This window comes from Balaenoptera borealis (assembly GCF_965194805.1).
Source record: "Balaenoptera borealis genome assembly, chromosome: 4".
NCBI lineage: Eukaryota > Metazoa > Chordata > Mammalia > Artiodactyla > Balaenopteridae > Balaenoptera > Balaenoptera borealis.
This window is the reverse complement of record NC_138861.1, coordinates 58,672,671-58,694,854: the sequence shown is the minus strand read 5'-3', so window position 1 is coordinate 58,694,854 and position 22,184 is coordinate 58,672,671. Positions and strand designations below refer to the sequence as shown.

At 40.1% G+C, this 22,184-nt stretch overlaps 1 protein-coding gene across 1 annotated transcript; it reads right to left on the bottom strand.

The window, feature by feature from the left end:
• Positions 1–1,416: 1,416 nt before the first annotated feature.
• On the bottom strand, positions 1,417–13,299 carry CXCL9 (C-X-C motif chemokine ligand 9). Its single transcript, XM_082389456.1, has 4 exons — positions 9,987–13,299; positions 8,753–8,879; positions 7,381–7,465; positions 1,417–6,228 (listed from the first exon to the last, which is right to left on the bottom strand). The coding sequence occupies exons 1-4, from the start codon at positions 10,048–10,050 to the stop codon at positions 6,124–6,126; spliced, it is 381 nt and encodes a 126-aa protein (XP_082245582.1). The 5' UTR covers positions 10,051–13,299; the 3' UTR covers positions 1,417–6,123.
• Positions 13,300–22,184: the final 8,885 nt, after the last annotated feature.

The window sequence follows — 22,184 nt, the reverse complement described above, 5'->3', positions numbered from 1 at the left end:
GCCACTCTTCATCGCGGTGTGCGGGCCTCTCACTGTCGCGGCCTCTCTTGTTGCGGAGCACAGGCTCCAGACGCGCAGGCTCAGTAGTTGTGGCTCACGGGCCCAGTTGCTCCACGGCATGTGGGATCCTCCCAGACCAGGGCTCGAACCCGTGTCCCCTGCATTGGCAGGCAGATTCTCAACCACTGCGCCACCAGGGAAGTCCATTATATAGCAAACTTTTAAAGAAAGCAAATAGTTATGTATTATAGAACTTGACACCTTTCCCTGTAATCTTTTACCAATTTGCCCCAGTTCACACTCTCATTCACAGACTTAGGTTTGATTACTCATTTGTGATTTACTTATTTCCTTAAAATGTAGGATCAAAAACTCTCCTGGGAACTTTAAATTTACTTGCCTTAAAATGCCTCAGGTGATGCCTAGAACCTAATTAACTCCTTATATGTAAGAAAGGTTGCTTGTTTTCCCTTCTCACCTAATTTCATCCTCTCTATACCAGCCAAAAAACAGAGTGACTGTATTTTAAAGCACCTATGATTGCAGTTTCTCTCTTTATCTTCCTTTCTAATAAGAAAGCAACTTTGCATCTTCCTAGGAGGGATAAAGAAACCCCAAATAGCTTTCTCCTAATTAACTGACCGAGAGATCACTGGCATTTCAGTTTAAACATATAGCTTACAGGTTTAATATTTTCACTGATTACCCATTGCTCTAATATATAAATTTTGTTCCGATACAAACTGCTTTCTGGTATAGCAAAATAATTTAAATCAGAGAACAATTCCTAAGAGTTAAGGTCACTTTACAACAGGGCAGTCACAGGGAGAGGAATTCAGTGTGACTGGGAGCATTCTGGGATGGAAAAGCAAGACTTGAATCATGTATAGGTGGGAATCAGTTAGATGCGGGTGGGAGGTGAGTGGAGCAGGTGAATAAAAACGTGAGCAAAACTGAAGGCAGAAGTGAGCATGGTAAGTTTAGATGTCATGACAAGAGTAGTTCAGATTGACTTGGGAAAGAAAATTTAGGGTAAAGCATATGTCAATCAACTGAAAAATACATATTAAGTGCTTTCTAAGTGCCAGGCACTGCTCTAGACACTATAGATGCAGTGGTGAAGAGAATAAACTTTTCTGCAGTCAAGAAAATTATTGTTTGTGGTGGGGTGGGGGACAGGAAATAGCTATATAAATATTTTTAAAAGATAATTTCAGATTGTGATGAAGTTAGATTGATTTATCTGATAAAAGAGAATGAAACAGAACATAGCTACCAGATTTTTAAAAATCGTGTGCCTTCTAGGTAAAATTGGAACAAGCATCCCCTGTATGGATGTTTTATTCTTTTGTTAGTTTGTTTGCATTATTATTATTACCTTCCACATGAATTTCTTAGTAGGAATCTTTTTCTTTCTTTTTTTTTATTATTTATTTATTTATTTGGCTGTGTCAGGTCTTAGTTGCGGCATGCATGTGGGATCTAGTTCCCTGACCAGGGATTGACCCCGGGCCCCCAGCATTAGGAGCATGGAGTCTTAACCACTGGTCCACCAGGGAAGTTCCCTTAGGAATCTTTTAAAGCCACTTGCCCATTTTGTCAAGATTGGCTTAGTTAGCAGTCTGTCTTATTATCCTCATGATCCTGGTTCTAGTTTAGAGTTAGCCATAGAGGACTGTGCCCACATAAGCGGCAACCCATTGTTGCAAAGTGCAGAAAGTGACTGAATGAGGGCGCGTGTCAATCCCTCCCAGGTAAGGAAGTCTCACTCTTTCCACAGGAAATCAGTATGTGACACAGGCTCACCTGACAAATGCATTGAGTGAAGCTGCCAGTATCAATTGCTGACTTCAGATTTATAGTAAATCTTCACTTCTTTCTTATTTTTCAGACAAAATATATTATAGATACTCTAATTTTATCTACCCATAGGGTATACACACCCCACTTTGGAAAGCACTACAACAGACAGGGTCTGGGGGAGAGGATGGTTATTTTACTAAGGGTGATAAGGGAAGGAGACTGTGAAGTGACATTGAAGCTGAAATTCAAATGAAGAGGCAGGAACAGCTGTGCAAAGAAGAGTGCTTCGGGCACAGGTGTATCAGTTAGGGAAGCAGAGTCTCTCTGACTATTAAGGGATTAGAGGATTTACTATAGGAATCAGATGTTACACAGATGAGGGAGGATCTTGGGAAATGGAAGTCTGGGAGGATAGTCAAGGGACTGGAGAAAGATTCACTGACCAAACCTTCAGAAGCACTGGTACAGTTATACACATAAGAGTTTGTGAGAAAAATCCAAGAAGCTGAGACTGTCCAGCTGCCAAACTGGGACTGCTAGGGACCTATGGGAAGCTATTGCTTTTATGTAACTACTGCCTCTCTAGGTCCACTTCCAAGCATCTGGTGGAGGACCTGGGACCATTGTTGGTCACAAGGCCACCAGTCATGAAGACAAAGTGAACTCAGAGGAGAGCAAGTGCAAGCTGGGATCCACGGGATCCCCCGTGTCGGTCACTATATCTAATCAAGAGTAATGGCCACTCCTTCACTTCTGCCTTCCAAAATCTTACACGCATACCTCTTTGGTTAACTCTAACCTAGAACCTCACAGGGAAGAGGATTCTGGGGAACAGAGCTCCCAGCTTAACCAAGTTGATATAGCCCAACCCAGCCTAGCAGGGAACAGCATATGCAGAGGCCCTGAGAAGGAAATGAACTCAGTGTACTTCAGAGTTAGAAAGAAGGTGAGGCTGAGGCTCAATAAGTGATGGGAAGAGTGAAGGGAGCATGGTCAGGGAAGCAGGCAGAGCCTAACTCGTGTAGGGCTTGGTAGGCCTTGGTATGTATGACTCAATCCTAAATTACAGGGTTTTAAGTAAGGTGGTAGTCTTCTGTGAATCATGCTTTGAAAGAATCATTCTTGCTGTCGTGAATGGTAAGGAAGCAAGAGAAAAGTTGAGAAAAAGAAGCAGCAGAGAAAAGAGGAAGCTCTTGAGGTAGCCTAGGAAGGAGACAATGATGGCCTGGACTATGGGTATGAAAATATAGATACAGAGAACTGGTCAGGCAGGCTTTTGATCTCATTTCTCCAACCTATTTTTTCGGTCCTGGAAACATCTCTCTGTGTGTATGAGATGTGAAACACCCTCTGTTGCGAAGAAAGTGCAGCAGAGGTAAAGGGTCGGGGGAGGCTGGATCTGACCCTGAGGACTTGCTATGCACCAAGATCTATGCTGGGCCTGTTCCTCACAACAAATCCTGGAGGAGGAACTTGGTGTACAGGGAGGTTAAAAAGTGTGCTTGAACCAGGGTCACACAGCTAATAAGTGGTGGGATTGATCTTAACTCAGATATCTCAGAAGCCAGAATCTTAGCTCTCTCCACAGCGTCCTGCTGTGTCTCAGGTCAAGGTCCTTGTGGGCTTTGTCATGTTCACCATCAGCAGCTGCTACCTGCCCACATATCACACATATCTGGCCTCTCAAGTGTATCTCAAACGTACAAGGCTGGTAGTCTCTGTTCACTCCCAACCTTCTGAGAGACTCCATACTGCATAATACCTCCGGCCCAAGTTTTCTGGACTCTGGAATAACTTATCCTATGTTTGGGTCTCCATAACTACTTGAGGCTTTTTATAATATTTAAACATATATAGTTTTAGGTTATGGAAAAGAGTCGGGACATTTTTGGTCTCCTGGGTATACTTCTTATTGGAATAGCATTGCCCTTGAGGATTAGGAAATAAATTGCATTCTGCATAAACTCTTGTAAGTCAATGTTGTTATAACGTATTGTCAAATTTTCCGCTGAATTTTTTTATGTCTCCAAAGAGCACTTTAAAGAGCTTCCATGTCTTTATCTCAATTACACTTTATTTGAGATGAAACTAAATGAATAAGGACACATGAGAATTACTGTTACACATGCAGTAGTTGAGGTACATGTCTGAGACATTAAAAAATCAAGACTTGTTTTCTGATCAGTGGTGCATTTATTGGTAGCGTTGTCTTTTAACAAAGAAAATATTTCGAAGTACAGGGTATATATGTCAATACTGCTTTGCACTTAATTATTTGCTTAGAGGGTGTACATGTATATATAAGTGATGAATGATTAGCATGTATATATATGTCATAGCTACTTAGTCAAAACATGTGGTCTTTGGGTATCAGTTATACACTGTCCACTTTACCAGTGAGATGCAAGGTAACTGGGTCAGACTCTCAGACTATGAAACATTTAGATTTTTCAGGGAGAGTTACATGAAAGGAGCTAAAGAGTTTCATGACTAGTTAAAGACGTTGTTTGGGATCACCACTGGGAAGCACTGAAAATCATCTGCAGTGTAAGGAGTGACAAAAATTGGGAAAGTAGGCATAAGTTTAAATTCTGGCCAAAGACATTCTCTCTTACACAGTTCTCAGAACCTCCCCTTTAAGAGGGTTTTCAAGCCCTGCAGAGGCTAACGGGTAGCACCAGCCATGCTTCCACTAACAGGATTTACTGCTCCCTCTAGCTCTTGGTAACTTAATACCCGCTTTCTTCATGAGAGCTGGTGTGGTAATCGATAACGACAATACTTTACAAGCTTTGAAACAAGTTAAACTGACAATGAAATTCATATCTACCTAAAATGAGTTTTTGGAAGGATCTTGGTGGCTTTCTCATAAGATCATAGAAAAGTGAGGCTTGTCAGGAATGGTATTGAAGGAATTTTTGTATTGGGTGGGGAAAAGCTGGGCACTGGGTGATCTCTAAAGCCCCTTCCCATTGTAAGAGTCTATGATTCTAAGTATCCTGATGCTTAATGACAACAGTTTAGAATATCCATACGTGATTTAAACATTTCCTTCTTATCTTTTGGAGAGGCCAAGGTAACATCCTGTCAGAAGAAAACAAGGATGTTGCATCACTCCCAGTCCCCAAAGTGATAATGGCCTGAGGGTAATGAGTAGAAGATGTTACCAGGGGTTAGACTATATGGAGTAGCCAATAAATAGCCGGCTCCTGCTTTGAGGAGATGGTCTGGTTGCCCTCCTACCTGTAACAACTGCAATCAGAAACTATTTGAAACCTAGTTCCACAGTATATTAGGCACAGTGGCAGATTCGGGGGAATAAACTGTGTCCCCTGCCCTCAAGGAGCTGACAGTCTTGTTGGAGAGTTAAAATTAACAGACAAAAAATAATTAGAAAACAACTAAGTGCTCTCCTGTATGGTACTGAACACAGGTGAAATAGGAGTTTTAAAATAATCCAAGTATCCAGAAGATTTTATTTAAGAGGCAGGATTAAAATGAACTTCAAAGACCGAATCAAGTGAGGATGAGTGAAGAGAAGGAGGTATTTCTGTGGGGTGTTGGGGAAAGAGTGAGAAAGCAGTAGACGCAGGTGAGTGAGAGCGTGACCTGTCTAGCAGAGGGGGCAGGCACTGAATTGTGGTAGGATGATGAGGAACTGGCTTGACTGAAGCAAAGGCAACAGTAAGGAAAAAAGCGGTTACCCTGGGCGGGCAAGATGGAGTCACATGGCCTCAAAACCAGATAGAAGGTTCTGAAAGCCAAGTTCTAGTGTTCTCCAGTGGTGATCCCCAGAAACAACCAGCATGAATATCTCAGATGCATTGTATGAGAGGCCCACAGGCAGATTCAAATACAGATGCTGATGGCTATGGCAGCTTGGTGAGGTCCAGCTCGATTCCAAACTGCTCGGCTTACCAGCATGTTGCCAGGCTGGGGCCTGCTGATGTGTGCCTCAGGATATTCTCTGGAGTCCTGGGACGCCTACAGCTGTTCTCCCAGGCAGCTGTTGTGTGTGGGATGTAGTTGTGAGGACATCTGTCCAGATGTGGGCGTTACTGATATTGTGGGCTTAAGCATGATGAAATTCAGTTGGTCGGAGGTGGAAGAACAAAGACAAACTCTAGCCTCTAACAATTCTTCACATTTGGATTTTAAAAGCAACTTTCTACCTTTAATTACAATGTCAAAATAATGCTTTAAATTTTCTAGTTCAAATCAACAAGCTTACGTATTAAGATGCCATCCCTTTCTGGAATTATTTCAGTATAGTTGAAAAGAACCTTTTTAACACAAAACATTTGTTGGTAAAATGGTAGCTCATGTAGTCTTCTTTTGAGGAGGATGTAGAGGTTTTTTAACTTTTGGGACTTTCTTGTTTTTTTTATATTTTTTCCCTTTCTTTTGCTTTTTCTTTTGGTTGACCTGTGAGGAGACAGAAAAAAAAAAGGGGGAATGTTTCTCTAGCTTACCATTTTTCCTTCCTTATATTATATTTGGACTCTCCAGACTGTGGTCTTTCTTTATCCTCAGAACCAGTTTAAAGTTGCTTCAGTCTCAGAGGGGCTCTTTTTGTTTCTATTTCACTCACTTTGATGAGGAGGCAGTAGCCTTCTGACTGCTTCTCTTTTGTCCATTTTCTGGGCTCATTACTACCCCCACTCCAATCTTGCTATGACCCACCTGTCCCAACTATAGTTTTCTGAGGTTGGTACTATTATCATCCAATGTTTACAGACGAGGAGACTGAGGCTCGGAGTGGGTGACTTGCCCAAAGTTGCACAGCTGGTATGTGGCAGAACTGCTAGTCTGTCAGAGTCCAGAACCAAGCGCCCAACTACATATTCTATGGCCCTCTTCTAACTTAACTCCTTAGCACACCATGCAGGATTCTTCCCCCTTTCCTGGTCTACTTTTCTATCTCAATCCCTTCACTCCCTCCACACAAACTCCAGCCACATTACCCGAGGTTCCCGGAGCACAGTGAGCTCTCTCGTGATTCTAGTCTTTTTTTTTTTCATGCTGTCCTTACCCTCCTGGTGAACTACTTATCCTTCAAGACCCAAACCAAATGTCACCTGATATAAAAATTCTTCCTTAACCGTTTCTTCCTGTCTCCTCACCTCTGGCAAAGTTAATTACTCCTTCTTCTATTATCTTCAAGATTCTTGAACATACATTTATTTTATATTTTTCACATTGTACTATAATTAATTGTTAGCAAATTTGCTACAGCAGGAAGGGAATTTATCTTATTACCTTTTTTTTTTTTTTTTTTTTGGTTGTGCCATGTGGTAGTTCTTCCTCACTGTCTACCATTCAATACACATTTATTGTATTGGATAAGAAAGACAAGCTCCCTACCCTCATGGAACACACATTCTAGTGGGAGACATAGACAAGTGATACTGTAAGCAGGACTACAATTACACCTCAAGGTGATGACATCATTCTACGAAAAAAATAGGAGCACAATAACATGAATGAAGAATGTATCCTTAAAGGAACTACATAATTCTTTGTCTTCTAAAGTTAATTTCTAAAAGAAAGAAAATTTTGTTCCTTTTTTTCACTAACCTGTTTCTCCCACTCTTTAATCAATTCTATCACATCTGTTGAATCTGGGTTTAGACAGGTTTGATCCCCATTCTTCATTGTAGCACTAGAAAAGAAATAGCAACAAGATTTTTTTTTTTATTTTTAATAATTTAAATGCTTCATCTTATCCGCAGAATTCAATTCCCCAATTAAAAATGTATTTGTGTCACCACTATAAGCATCTGAGACTTCCAGTCTTTTTCCTGCCTTTTCATTTTTTAAGTGACTGAGGGGACTTAGATACATTTCTAGGATAGCACATAACTCTAAGTTAAAAAAATCCAACAGGTATATGCAATAGGAGAAACTTAAATCTAAAGATAATATTGGTTCTGTTATGCTGGAAAAAGCTATTTATGTTTAAGTGAAAATATAAAATAGAAAATTTGCCAATATATCTACTTTCTTTTCCCCCAAAACAATTAAAATGAGCATGAATTTTGCTAAATTTTCTAGTGAAACAACTTAAAACACAATTAAAATGTTTTCCTAAGACAAGATTAACAGACTGGTTGAATTTTTAAAATTACATCAGACTCTCCAGGAGCAATTTAAAGACTTTTTTCTTCAATTTCTGTCTAATCTAAGAATAAGAGTAGTCATTCTATACATCATCCTTGATTTAGGTTTCAAAAAACTTACAATAGGCATATCCTTTAATCTAGCAATTCTAATCTCTAGAAAGGTATTACTAATAGGAAAGAATTAAAGATACAATATTGCTACAATAGCAGTTTGTTTTCAATAGCAAAAAAAATGGAAATAACCTACATTTAGGCATTGGTTATATAGATTATGGTACGTCCACATGATAGAATAAAATTTGGCCATTAAAATTGACATTATTAGGAAAAAATGATGTTATTACAGAAGGTTTACTGACATGAGGAAATGTTCATTATATAGTGTTAATGTAAAAGCAGATTACAAAACAGTATGTAGTATATGATTTTATTTCTGTGTACATATATTGTGTGTGTGTGTATATATATATATATATATATATATAGTGTCTATATATGTACACACAAAGCCAATGAGGGAGATTTGGAAGACTATAGGCAGACAGATTAACACTACCTATCTATAAATGGTAGGATTATAGATGATTTTTAATTTCTTCTTTTGGGTCATTTACATTAAACATTTTCTACAATAAACATGTCATCTTTGGTTCCTAATCTCTACCAGAAATTGCTTGTTTTTTTAGAAGAAAAGGAAGAAGTAGACCGGATTTATGGAGGGGCAACTATCTGCATTTTAAGGGTCTGAATGGGCAAGTATTCTGAGGGTAATACTCACACTAAACTTATTGCTGGAGCATATGTGTTGGATGAGTTTTTTTACTTACATGATTTCAGTTTTCTCACAAGAAGGGCTTGGGGCAAATTGTTTAAGGTCCTTTAAGGATTTTGAATGGATCGTCCCTTGGCTGGTGTTGATGCAGGAACAGCGTCCATTCCTCATTGTTGGAGTTCCTAAGGGAAAAAGAGAGGCAGAAAACATCGATTTAGAGCAATGTCGCAATTTAGGCGATCCACCCAAATGATACATTTGACTTAGTCATGATTACTACTGTCATTTACTGAGTGTCTGTTAATCATTACCACGAGATTTTGAGTAGGTGTTATCTCCGTTTTATAGATAAAGAATTCAAGGTTCAGAGAAGTTAAGTAAAAAAGACAAAGCCTTTCAGCTTTTAGGGGACAAGTGCAGGGTCTCAGCTCAGGTTTCTTTGGGTCCAAAGGCATTACTCTTAACTACCATATTTTACAACCTTAGGAAAAGGGATTTTTATAATATTCAATAAATGTCTATCACAGGTCAGATACACAGATATCTAATTCATGTGTGCTCTGCAGACCATAGTATCTCAAGCAACTCCCAAAGCCATTTTTTTATCTGACCTTAGTGAAATGGAGTTGGTACTCGTTTCAACAAAAAGTTTCACTTACAATAACTAATTACCACCACCATCCTGATCTTTCCCACTGCCTTGGTTTTCAGTAGTGCTTTAAACTTTTGAAAATTCTTTAAAATACACTATCTTCATTCCTTAATTTTTTCATTTATTCAACATACATTTACTCAGTACTTCCTATATGCCATACATTGTGTAGTAGGTAGAAAAAGCATAACTATAAAATCTCCATTTTACAGCTGAGGAAACTGAAGTCTAGAAAAGTTCATTAATTTGCCTCAAATAAAGGTAGTTAGTAAACAGATTAGGGACAACCTCTCTGATTATTGGATACTTAATTGGTTAACCACAGACATACTTATCAAGAAACACTGTCAGGGTGACAAAAATAATTTAGGAGACAAAGTCTTCCATCTCATTATCACCCAGTTCAACAAACATTTATTGAACACTTACTCTGTGCCAGGAATTCACACACGTGGACTGAGAAAACTTGTATTTGACTTGGCAGGTTCAGGATATGAACTTTGGATAATTGACCACAACTGACTCACATCACTTTCTGATGCACACAAAGCAGTTACCTTTACTGGCAAATCAAGAGACGTTTATAGCAGTTCACATCTCTGACTTTACTAACCCAATATAACTCAGAATTCCTTACCTTGAACTCCAATCAGAGTCAGGAAGATGATACCCAAAAGGAGAGGAACACCACTTTTCCTCATAGTGGTAGAATGGAGTCACTCCTGTATTAGATTTTAAGCCTGAGAAATTCTTTAGAGAACATGCTCTTGGAAATCGTATTTATTTAGGAAATCTGTTTCCCTCCTAAAATCTGATTGGCTGGTTGTCTTAGCTGATCCAGCTAATCTGACCACAAACTTAATTGTGCTGGGGGAATCCCTACTCTCTGATCCAAGGGAATTTCTGCATGCTTTATATCTTTCCATTTCACATAAATGGATAGTTTATCATAAGAGATGTGAAACCATCATCACTGGCAGCCTTTAGCACACTCACAGCTGCTCACCTGGATGAAGAATAAGTTATATAATGAATATAATAACATCATACAAGAAGGGCTGGAGATGTGGTTTCCAGATGGGAAATATTAAAGTCCAGATAAGTAAAACACTCTTCAAATTTTCTTACTATTTGTAGAATATCTTTATGTATAATATATGGCCACATTTATTTTTTCTTATATTGCTTACCCAACAATCTTAAACAATCAAAATACATTAAAAGGCATCTTAATTAATTCAGGGACTAGGTCATTTTCTACTGTGGTAGGCTCTTTTTGATTTTTATGTCATTGCTGCTACAGATTATTATTTTTTTAAATAGGTAGAATAATGGATCAGTTGAAAATAGACAATTGGTACTACATCAAACTTAAAAACTTCTGTGTATCAAAGAAAACCATCAACAGAGTGAAAAAGCAACCTATGGAATGGGAGCAAATAATTGCAAAACATATATCTGATAAGGAGTTAATATTATATGGAACTTCTACAACAATAAAATCCAAATAACCTGATTAAAAAATGGGCAGACTCGAATACACATTCCTCTAAAGAAGATATACAAATGGGCAATAAGCACATGAAAAAAGTTCAACATCATTAATTGTTATGGAAATGCAAATCAAAACCACAGTGAGTTATCACCTCATACACACCAGGATGCCAATTTCAAAAAAACAGAAAATAACAAGTGTTGGCGAGGATGTGGAAAAGTTGGAACCCTTGTGCACTGTTGGTGGGAATGTAAAATGATGCAGCCATTATGGAAAACAATATAGAGGTTCCTTAAAAAATTAGAGGGTTCTCAAAAATTAAAAACAGAATTACCATATGATCCAACAATCCCACTTCTGGGAATATGTTCAAAAGAATTCAAAGCAGGATCTCAAAGAGATATTTGCACACCCATGTTCATCGCAGCATTATTCACAATAGCTAAGAAATGACGCAACCCAAATGTCCATTGACAGATGAATGGATAAAGAAAACGTCGTATATACATGCAATGTAATATTATGCAGCCTTAAAAAAGAAGGAAATCTTGTCACATGCTGCAACATGGATGAACCTTGAGAATATTATGTTCAGCGAAATAAACCAGTCACAAAAGAACAAATAGTTATAGGAAGTATCTAAAGTCAAATCTTAGAAACAGAAAGTAGAAAGGTGGGTGTCAAGGGCTGGGGGAAAGGGTGAGATGAAATTAATCTTTAGTGGGCTTAGGGTTTCAGTGTTGCAAGATGAAAAAGTTCTAGAGATCTGTTGTACAACAATGTGAATATACTTAACACTACTGAACTGTATATTTAGAAACAGTTCAGATGGTAAATTTGATGTTACATGTTTTTTACCACAATAAAATAAAATAGGAGTAAGGGATCAGTTGCATGTAATGAAAATCCAAATTAATAGTGGCTAACTAGATGAAAGTGTGTTTCCCCGAACAGAGGCAGGTGGACTAGGGCTTGTACGGTGGTTCTGAGGTCTCCATGAGGTCTCCCGGGCTCCTTCTATCTTGTTGCTTTATCACCGTCTCTACATTGCTGCCCTCATGCACGTGGCCAACGGGGGGCTTGCCACCATGTCCACTTTCAAAGTACAGGTTGGTGGGAAGGCAGAAAAGGGCATGCCTCTCATTTCTTCACTTATCACTTGTCCATACCCTGGACAATAATTTATTCACATGGCCACAACTAGCTGCAGGGAAAGTTAAGAAGTGTGATCTTTATTCTGGTTGATCCACTAAAATTTGAGGGTTCCATTACTGTAGAACAGTGTTTCTCAACCTGTTTTTTCATAATTGCTTCTCCTGAGATAAATTAGATCAAATTTAAATTAACATAAATCTAAATTTAATTTAATTTCTTCCTAAAGAGAAAAATTAAATATTAAGAAATAAAATTTTGTTGGGTAGGGTTGAACTTTGGTGGACCATAATATTGTAATATCTAAGATTGTAATATCTAAGATTTTTTAGCCCCCCAAGGAACCAATTTTCTGTCCCCTTGAGGGCAATCCTTCCTCCCCCGCATTGAGAGTGCACGCTGTAGAGTAGGAGGGGAAAAGATACTAGCATTTTCTCTTACACAATGCACATTTGTGGACTGGTTTCTAGATGGATTATTATGCTTAAATACAATACTAAGAATTCTTTTTGAAGAAAACTTGTGGTGATCTTTGACACAGCTTATTCATTTGGTTATGTTTAATTTTTGGTAATGACTGTGACCATGGGTAGGGTGGAGCTGGGTTCAGGTCCCAGCCTTGCTACTTAACATCTGTGTGCCAAATACTTAACTTCTATGAGCCTCAGTTCCCTCAGCTGAGAAAACTATTACTAACCTCACAGGTTGGTGAAATTAATGGTAACAAGGGATTTCAACTGCAAAACACCATAGAGCTGCTAGTGACCATTTTTTCTAGCAAAGAAAGTTAGATGGAACCTTCTTAGGATAAAGAACAAGGCCTAGAATGGTCTGCCCTTGCCCACCTTTCAAGCCTCTTCTTGCATAACTCTCTGCTCCATCAACTCTGCTTTTCCTCCTTCAGTTCCTCAGAGGGGCAATGCTCCTTTCCATCACACTCTTTTTGCTCATGCTGTTCCCTGCCTGGAATACTGTGCCTAATCTGCCTCCCTATCCTACTGCTTAGTAATTTACCCACCTTAGATGTCCAGGTTAGCATGTCCCCTGGGGAGACTTCCCTGATCCCCAGACTTGGTCAGGTCCCCCACCATGTGATTTCATGGCACTATGCGCCTCTCCTCATTCAGAGGACATGCAAGGCGATGTTACGTTATCTGCTATCTTACGGTGAACATCTCCTTCCACCACTAGGACAAGGAAGGCTTGTGAGGGTCCATGCAGGCGCGCAGTGCCGAGCACAGGGCCTGGCACTCAGCAGGCGCACTGTTAACACGTGCGCATCATTGAGGGAACCAGCGAGGGAACCGAGGCCCCGCCCCCCCTGGCTCCGCACTGCGCTTGCGAGGCGCTTCTGGGCTCAGCAGGTGTGACCACACGGCGCATGCCCAGCCAGTCAGCTGACAGAACCTTCAGTGGGGAAGCTGCCGTCGCAGCTGGAGCATCTTGCTCCGCTGGTGGCCCTGCTGGTGTTTCCGCTACCTGCGCTGCTCCCACCGTGAAGCACGTCGAGAAAGAAAGGTAGTGGCTGTGCGCCTCGGGATCTCTCCCCTCTGCCTCCTGCGTGTCCCCTCGACCCTCACCTCCCAACGCGAGGGGGTGGCGCTTCCCCGAAGGACGCCGGGAGCGGGGTCCGGTTTGCAGCTTCCACGCGGGGCTTGGGCTGAGGCCGGCGGGACTGTTGGCCTCGGAGGGGCCCGGTCATTGGGGCGGAGGCCGCCGGGCCAGGTCTAGGAGGGTCGTTCGGCCTTGGGTCGCGGTGACTGGGACAGAAGTCTACCGAACGAGAGGAGGAGGTGCCGGGGTCAGTTAGGCGTCACTCGAGGTCCAGTCTTATTTTTTTTTAGCTGGAGGTGGAGAACTTTCTCCGGTTGCCAGCAGGACGGAGGCCCCGGCGAGTGGTCGGGCTGCTCCTCATGCGGGGCCGGGGCGTGGAGCAGGTTTGGCCCTTGGGCCTGAAGGCTGGGGCCGCCGCCCTCAGATGAGGCGCGTTCCTCGCTTGTTTCCCAGGCCTCCTATTGGAAATTGTCCAGACAAGGCTGAGAGAAAACACGTTTACGACTGAAAACCCCACCGAAGGGGCGTTTATGACTAGATGGGGCATTTAGGGGAAACAGAAACCTGGGGAGAGGACACTGCGGGCAGTTCTCACAGCCCTGGGAAGGAAGCCAAGGATTAGAAGACCCGTCGAAACTAACAGATAATTGCCAGTTTCCCGTTGGATGGAGTTTTAACCTCATTTGCCTCCTGTCCCCGAGGCACTAAATGCTGATGTCACCCTCCCAGGCAGAGCAGGGTTCTGTTTTCACATGCGCTCGCCCGCCTCCCTCTTCCTTCTGTTTGGTTATGGGGCCAGTGCTGTCTGTTTAATTATATACACAGCAGTGACCTTGCTGCCTCGAAAATCTGAGTCTTCCCTTTTACTTTGAAAGGGGAAGTCAGTTTCTCTCATAGTGAAACCCCCAGGCCTGTTTGAATTTCTTGCCGTGTGGACTTCCCCTCCTCTCAGCAGCTATTGCTAGTGTTAAAGGATGCTGACTTGAAAAGACTTTATTTCTTGAAATCCTCGGAAGCCCCTACTTAGCATTCTGATTTTTCTTCTTTGCTCTTTTCTCCCCATGCAGGGAGTCATTCCTTCCTTCCAAAATATTACAGTACGGGAAGTTGCCTCGAAGCACATCCTAGCTGGAGGGGGGTGAGGGGTGGAATGGGGTTCATGTCCTGTCTGTGTCTCAGGTAACGAAGAGAAAGGAGCAAGTTCTTCCTTTACTGATCTTAATATCTGGCCTCCTGGTTTATAATTTTTTATCTAAAGTTTATGGAGTGGATTAAATATGTGAAGAAACTGTCCTGAGAAGGAATGTCAGAACATCATTTAAAGGACAGCTGCAGCTGAATGCTGGCAGTAACACATTTTTGCTCTATGACTTTTGGCAAGTCAGCTTATAGTCTGATAAAATGTAACCATAGTTATTAAGAAGCTGCTGCCTAACTTGAAAAGAAGTTATCCTGAAAAGGAAGAAAATATTTTTGTTTAACATATCCATATTAAAGCGATTTACATTCAGATTGCTTATCTAAGTAACTTTAAGTAATTTTACAAGAAAAAAAAATCCATGTTCTTGAAACCCTCCATTTACTGTTTATCATTATTTCATTCATCAAGCTTTTATTATGATCGTTCTAGGACACAAATATGAACAATAATCAGTCTCTGCCCTCAAAGAGCTCACAGTTGAGTGAAAGAGAGCAGCATGTAAATTAGCAATTACTGTAGAAGAAGTGGTATGATAAAGGATGGTACACAATGATTGGAGGTGCAGGGAAGGTCACAACTTTGGCTCATGGCCTCAAACACAGTTGTTTGAATTAGGTCTGGAAGGAGATTTGGTTGGAATTAGTTACTAGGGGAAGGTGGTCGGCAGGGAAGCATTCTGAGCAGGAGGCATGAAAAAGTGTGCTAAGTTTTAGAAACTGCAGAAACTGCAAGAACTTTGGTAAGGGCGAAGGGTAGAGTGATAATGGGGGAGTGGTGAGAAATGAGGCTAGAAATGTAGCAGGATCCAGAGGATGAAGGGCCTTGTAAATCCCTGTGTGGTGAGGAGACATTGAAGGATTTTACCCAAGGGAGTGACATGAGAACATTCACAAACACATACACACGCATATACACCTATATCTAATCTGACTCTTGTCACTAAACAATATCATTTAATTTATCTTATTTTACATAAACGTTTCCTGGTATCTATGTAGTTTATACATTTTAAAAATGGTTCTTGGTATTTGTAGTCTGTTTTTTCTCAGTGCTGGGCATTGTAGTTTTTTCCCTTGGTTCAGTAGTACAGCAAGTACTCTTATTTTTTCAGAGATTTTACTTTCTTGGGATATTTTCCTTCTTTGGAAGTTTAGAGACAGAGGTTAAAAACATTTTTATCTCTTTTGTAACATTTTAACAGTTCGCTTGTCAGAAAGATTGGACTAATTTTGTAATGCCTTCATCAGTATATAGATGTACCAATTTTCCAATTCTCTTGTCATTTGTATTTACTTTTGTTCATTTAATATGTGAAACTGGACGTCTGAGATCAGTGCTTATTTCAGTTTTTTTACTTATTGACATTTTAGTTTGTGTTGGCTTAATATCTCCATCTTCAACCTTTTCAGGATGACTTGTCAAGTGGAGTCAGGATGTTGACTTTATAAATACATGTCATTTCTTTACAGATTTTGAATAGGAAGATTTAATCCATTTTCAGTTAAAATACCTGCTTTTTCTATTTTGTTGCCTTCATTTCTTGCATGTTTCTTACACAATTTTTTGAAGTATAACACGTTATATGGGCTGAATCGTGTCGCCCCAAATTCATATGTTGAAGTTCTAACTGCCAGTACCTCAGAATGTGACTTTACTTAGAGATAGGATTTTTAAAGAGGTAGTTAAGTTAAAATGAGGTCATTAGGATGGTCCCTAATCCATTGTAACTGGTGTCCTTATAAGAAGAGATTAGGACACAAAGATGTACAGAGAAGTCCATGTGAAGACACACTGAGGAGATGGCCATCAGCAAGCAAAGGAGAGAGGTTTCAGAAGAAACCAACCCTGCTGACTCCTTGATCTTGGGCTTCCAGTCTCCAGAATTATGAGAAAGTAAATTTCTGTTGCTTGAGCCACTCAGTCTGTGGTATTTGGTACACAGCTCTAGCTAAATAATATAACCTATATACAGGGAAAAAAATGTATGTGTATAGAAGAGTGCACCAGTATGGCTCAGTGAATTTTAACCAAGTGTCAGTGGCATAACAGTACCCTTCACTTCTTCCCCAAAGGTAACTCGTATCATAGGTGAGTTTTGTCATTTTGAACTATATAAATGGCATTATTCGCTATGTCCTATTTAGTGTCTCATTCCTTTCTCTAAATATTATATTTGTGGGATTCATCCATGTCATGTGTGCAGGAGTGGTTTGTTCAATTGCTCTTATAGTATTCTGTGTATGACTCACCGTAAGGTATATATCCAGTTGATGGACATTTTGATTGAATCACTAGGAGTAGAATTGCTGGTTCATAGAGTGTGTATGTATTCAGTTTAAGAAGTTGTACCATTTATCCTTCTACCAACAGTGAATGAGAGTTTTAATTTATTTTTATTTATTTATGGCTGTGTTGGGTCTTCGTTTCTGTGCGAGGGCTTTCTCCAGTTGTGGCAAGCGGGGGCCACTCTTCATCGCGGTGCGCGGGCCTCTCACTATCGCGGCCTCTCCTGTCGCGGAGCGCAGGCTCCAGACGGGCAGGCTCAGTGATTGTGGCTCACGGGCCCAGTTGCTCCGCAGCACGTGGGATCTTCCCACACCACGGCTCGAACCCACGTCCCCTGCATTGGCAGGCAGATTCTCAACCACTGCGCCACCAGGGAAGCCCCTGAGAGTTTCATTGACCCTACATTCTCACATATATTTCATATCAGGCTCATTGTTTTCTTTTTATCTTAGTTTTTTGCTTTTAATGGTTTAGAAGTTTTCCATTTTTATAAAATACTGACGTCTGTTTATTTCTATAAAATATAGATAGTCCATAGTTGATTGTTTCAAACTATGAATTATTGCCTGATATAAAGTGTGGACTTAAGTTACTTGATCTGCAAATTAATATCTAACTCTCCCACCGAAGTTTGTTAAATAGTGGTTTTTCTCTGTTACAATCAGATAGTGACTGGGGCTAGAGTCATCTGAAGGCTTTACTGGACTGGATGCCCAAAATGGCATCACAAGCCTTCTCCACGTAACCTCTTTCTTCAGCAGTATAGCCCAGGCTATTAAAAGGCCCCTGAAGACTCCTCCATGTGGCTTGCCTCTCCAGCAATATAGCTTAGGTGGTGGCAGCTTCACCTCCTTCTCCCTCCATCCTTTCTTCCTCCTCTTTCTTCTTCACTATGTAGTTACCTTTACCAGTGTTCTCTATTTTTTCATACTGTTTCAATTTATTGTCTAGTGTCCTTTCATTTTAGTCTGAAGGACTCCCTTTAGCATTTCTTGTAGGTCAAGTCTAATGGTAATGAAATCCCTTAGCTTCTTTTATCTGGAAATGTCTTTATTTCTCCTTCATTCCTTTTCTTTTTTAATTTTTAAAATTTATTTATTTTTGGCTGCATTGGGTCTTCGTTGCTGCACGAGGGCTTTCTCTAGTTGCAGCGAGAGGGCGCTATTCTTCGTTTTGGTGCGCAGCCTTCTCATTGCAGTGGCTTCTCTTGTTGCGGAGCATGGGCTCTAGGCACGTGGGCTTCAGTAGTTGCGGCATGCGGGCTCAGTAGTTGCAGTGAGTGGGCTCAGTAGTTGTGGCGTGCAGGCTCTAGAGTGTAGGCTCAGTAGTTGTGGCGCACCGGCTTAGCTGCTCCGCGGCATGTGTGATCGTCCCAGACCAGGGATCGAACCCGTGTCCTCTGCATTGGCAGAAGAATTCTTAACCACTGCACCACCAGGGAAGTCCCTCTCCTTTATTCTTTTTTTTTTTTTAATTTTTATTTATTTATTTATTATTTATTTATGGCTGTGTTGGGTCTTCGTTTCTGTGCGAGGGCTTTCTCTAGTTGCGGCAAGTGGGGGCCACTCTTCATCGTGGTGCGCGGGCCTCTCACTATCGCGTCCTCTCTTGTTGCGGAGCACAGGCTCCAAATGCGCAGGCTCAGCAATTGTGGCTCACAGGCCTAGTTGCTCCGCGGCACGTGGGATCTTCCCAGACCAGGGCTCGAACCCGTGTCCCCTGCGTTGGCAGGCAGATTCTCAACCACTGCGCCACCAGGGAAGCCCCCTCCTTTATTCTTGATTGACAGAATGTTTTTTTTCTTTCAGCATTTAAAATATGTCGTCTCACTGCCTTCTGGTCTCTATGGTTTCTGATGAGAAGTTCACTGTTATTCTTATTAAGAGCCTTTGTATATGACGAGTCACTTCTCTCTCAGTGCTTCCAGGGTTTTCTTTTTGTCTCTGAATCTTGACTATTTGATTATTATCTATCTCTTTGAGTTTATCCTGCTTGAAGTTCACCGACCTTCTTGGATGTGTAGATCCATGTGTTCCATCAGATCTGGGAAGTTTTTGGTCATTATTTCTGTAAATATTCTTTCTATCCCTTTCTCTCTTTCTTTTCTCCTTCTGGGACTTGTGTTATGAGCATATTACTTTATCTGATGGTATCCCATAGGTCCCTTAGGCTCTGTGCTTTTTTCTTAATTTTTTTTTTTTCTGCTCCTCAGACTCTGTAATTTCAATTGCCCTATTTTCAGATTTGTTGATTCTTTCTTCTGCTGGCTCAAAACTGAGAATAAATCTCTCTAGTGAATTTTCCGTTTCCGTTTTTTACTTTTCAGCTCCAGAATTTATATTTGTCTCCTTTTTGTGTTCCTATCTCTTTATTGATAGTCTCATTTTTTTCACACATCATTTTTCCCAGTTTCCTTTTATTCTTTGTGCATGGTTTCCTTTAGCTCTTTGAGCATATTTAAGATGGTTGATTTAACATCTTTGTCTAGTAAGTCCAGTGAATATCTGGGTTTCCTCAGGAATGGTTTACTGTCAGTTTATTCTTTCTTTGTGAATGGACTGAATTTTCCCATTTCTTTGTATGCTTTATGATTTGCTTGTTGTTGAAAACTAGACATTCTGAATATTATAACATAGGGACTCCAGAAATCTAATTCTCCCACTCCTCAGGAATTGTTGATTTTGCTTGTTGATGGCTGGAACCATCCGTTAGTTACCTTCCAAATATTTTTGCAAAGTGGGTATTCCTTGTTATGTGTGGTCACTGAAATTTCTGTCATTATCTCGTAGTCAGCCAGTGACCTGACATATCTCTATAAACATAGGTCAAGAGAAGTAGAATGATACACAAAGCCTGCTCATGCATGTTAAGGTAAATTTTATTCAAAGTAAATTTCAGGAAGTTATCTTTGAGACCTGAATGTTGAATTCCAGATATTAATTTTGGATTTCTTTTCTCAAAATAAGGTTAGATTTCATTCTTTGCAATATATACTTAATTTATGCTGGAAATAAGTAAATATTTGTTCATTTCTTTTACATGTCAGTGCCCACAGCCTAATAACTATCCCCTTCTGATCCCACCGGTTGTTGGTACCTGAAGTCAGAATCTAAATGGTGTAATTTTGAAAATGTTCTTGGTTTACACCTTGCAGAGTCAAGAGGATCTGCAAGTCTTGAAATAGAGGAAATAGCAGATGCAACAGAAGTTAGTTTTTGGGAACTAAGAGCCCCTTTTGTATTGTACTATAGTACCACAAAAATCAAACTTGATTTTAAAATAAAACATATATACTTCCCTTGAAACAAAAATTGCCTATTATGTTCATAGCAAGCAAATGTTAACATATAGCGTTTATACTAAGGCTTACTCCAAAAACTTTTTATTCTATCTTCTGAGAATTCCTATCAGCTAAGAGGATTGTATAAAGTTTATTTTTTTTGTAGTTTTTATTATAAAAATAATAATTGTTACTGTTTTGGTTTTCAAATTACAAAGTTGGGGGCTTCCCTGGTGGCGCAGTGGTTAAGAATCTGCCTGCCAATGCAGGGGACACGGGTTCAAGCCCTGGTCTGGGAAGATCTCACATGCCGTGGAGCAACTAAGCCTGTGCGCCACAACTACTGAGCCTGTGCTCTAGAGCCCACGAGCCACAACTACTGAAGCCTGCACGCCTAGAACCCATGCTCTGCAACAAGAGAAACCACTGCTATGAGAAGCCCGCACACCGCAATGAAGAGTAGCCGCCGCTCGCCACAACTAGAGAAAGCCTGTGCACAGCAACGAAGACCCAATGTAGCCAAAAATCAATAAATAAAATAAATGAATTTTTAAAAATTACAAAGTTGGATATTTCAAACTATATTTGCTGCTCACTCCAAGATTCAAATGTACTTCTGGTAGGAATGATGGTAGTGCTCCCAGTTGAAAATTGTGCTCTAACATTTCAACTCATGTTATAGTGTCTGCCATTGTGAATATATTCTATCTTACTTTTCTTCTTCGGTATTTGTGGTATTCGTTAGTTAGGCTTTGTGGTTACTCATGTGTAATTTGTGAAAATTCATTTGTTACTTTATGAATTTTTATGTTGAGTTATTATCTAGATTAGCTAGATGTATACATCATGTTATTACTCATACTTCTGTTTCCCCCAAAATGTGTAATTCCAATTTAATTGGGTTTTGTTTTTATGTTCCAAAACACATATGAGATACTTCAGTATCTAATGATCTGTGACTTGGGATTTTAATGTTACTAGTATTTTCTATCTCAATCCATTCTTTCCCTCCAAGCTAAATAATTGTTTTACTTAGTCCCAGAGGTATGTTGAGCTATTTACAGAGGTCTTTGTGTGTATATGGATGGTGTCTTGTCTACAGTGCTAATTCTGTGATTTTTGCTTCCTGGCCAAGGTGAACTTCTACACGCTCCCCAATAACAATTTCACTTATAGTTCAATTACTTTAGTAGACAACTACTTCAAAAATCTGTTTTCTTCGTCACATCTTCCCTGAACACACTACAGTCCTAGGTCATCTCTCCTTTTCCTGAGTAACTCTTACACTTATTTTAGATTTTATAATGTTGACTCTTTTATCCTACTTCTGTTAGTATTCCTTCTGAGTAATGATGAGCATCAATAAGGATGAGACAATGTGGAGGCACATGCATTTCACTTATTTATACTGACTAGTCATCAGGAGATATAATTGCTCTGCAAGACCTAAATTCATTAGCATATATACTTAATAAAATTTCTTATAACTATAATCAAATTTTTAAAAATGAATTGTTAAGTAATTAAACAAGGAGGCCATTAGGTTGAGATGGCTCTAATGCCTTGGTAGCCTACACAAGCAAACCAAAACCACAGTCAATGCACTTGAATCTGAGAAAATGAAACTTAAGGACAACTGATCACAATCAACCAACTAGGCTTTCCCAAGTAAGGCAACTGTTTAAGTTATAGCCAATCAAATAATTTCCTTGCTTTGTTTCTGCATCTTCTCTATAAAAACCTTTCCCCTAGCTCCTGTCAGTGGAGTGTTTCTAACCACCTTTGGTTTGGCACTGTCTGATTTGAATTAATGTTTGCTCAAGTAAACTTTTGAAAAATATCAATGTGTGTGCCTCAGTTTACCTTT

Excerpts from the sequence above, each read along its gene's own strand:
- CXCL9 (XM_082389456.1), bottom strand. The coding sequence starts at position 10,050 with ATGAGGAAAAGTGGTGTTCCTCTCCTTTTGGGTATCATCTTCCTGACT. Across the intron at positions 8,880-9,986 it reads GACTCTGATTGGAGTTCAAG|GAACTCCAACAATGAGGAAT; the intron begins GTAAGGAATTCT and ends TTTTTCCCTTAG. Across the intron at positions 6,229-7,380 it reads TTAAAGAGTGGGAGAAACAG|GTCAACCAAAAGAAAAAGCA; the intron begins GTTAGTGAAAAA and ends GTCTCCTCACAG.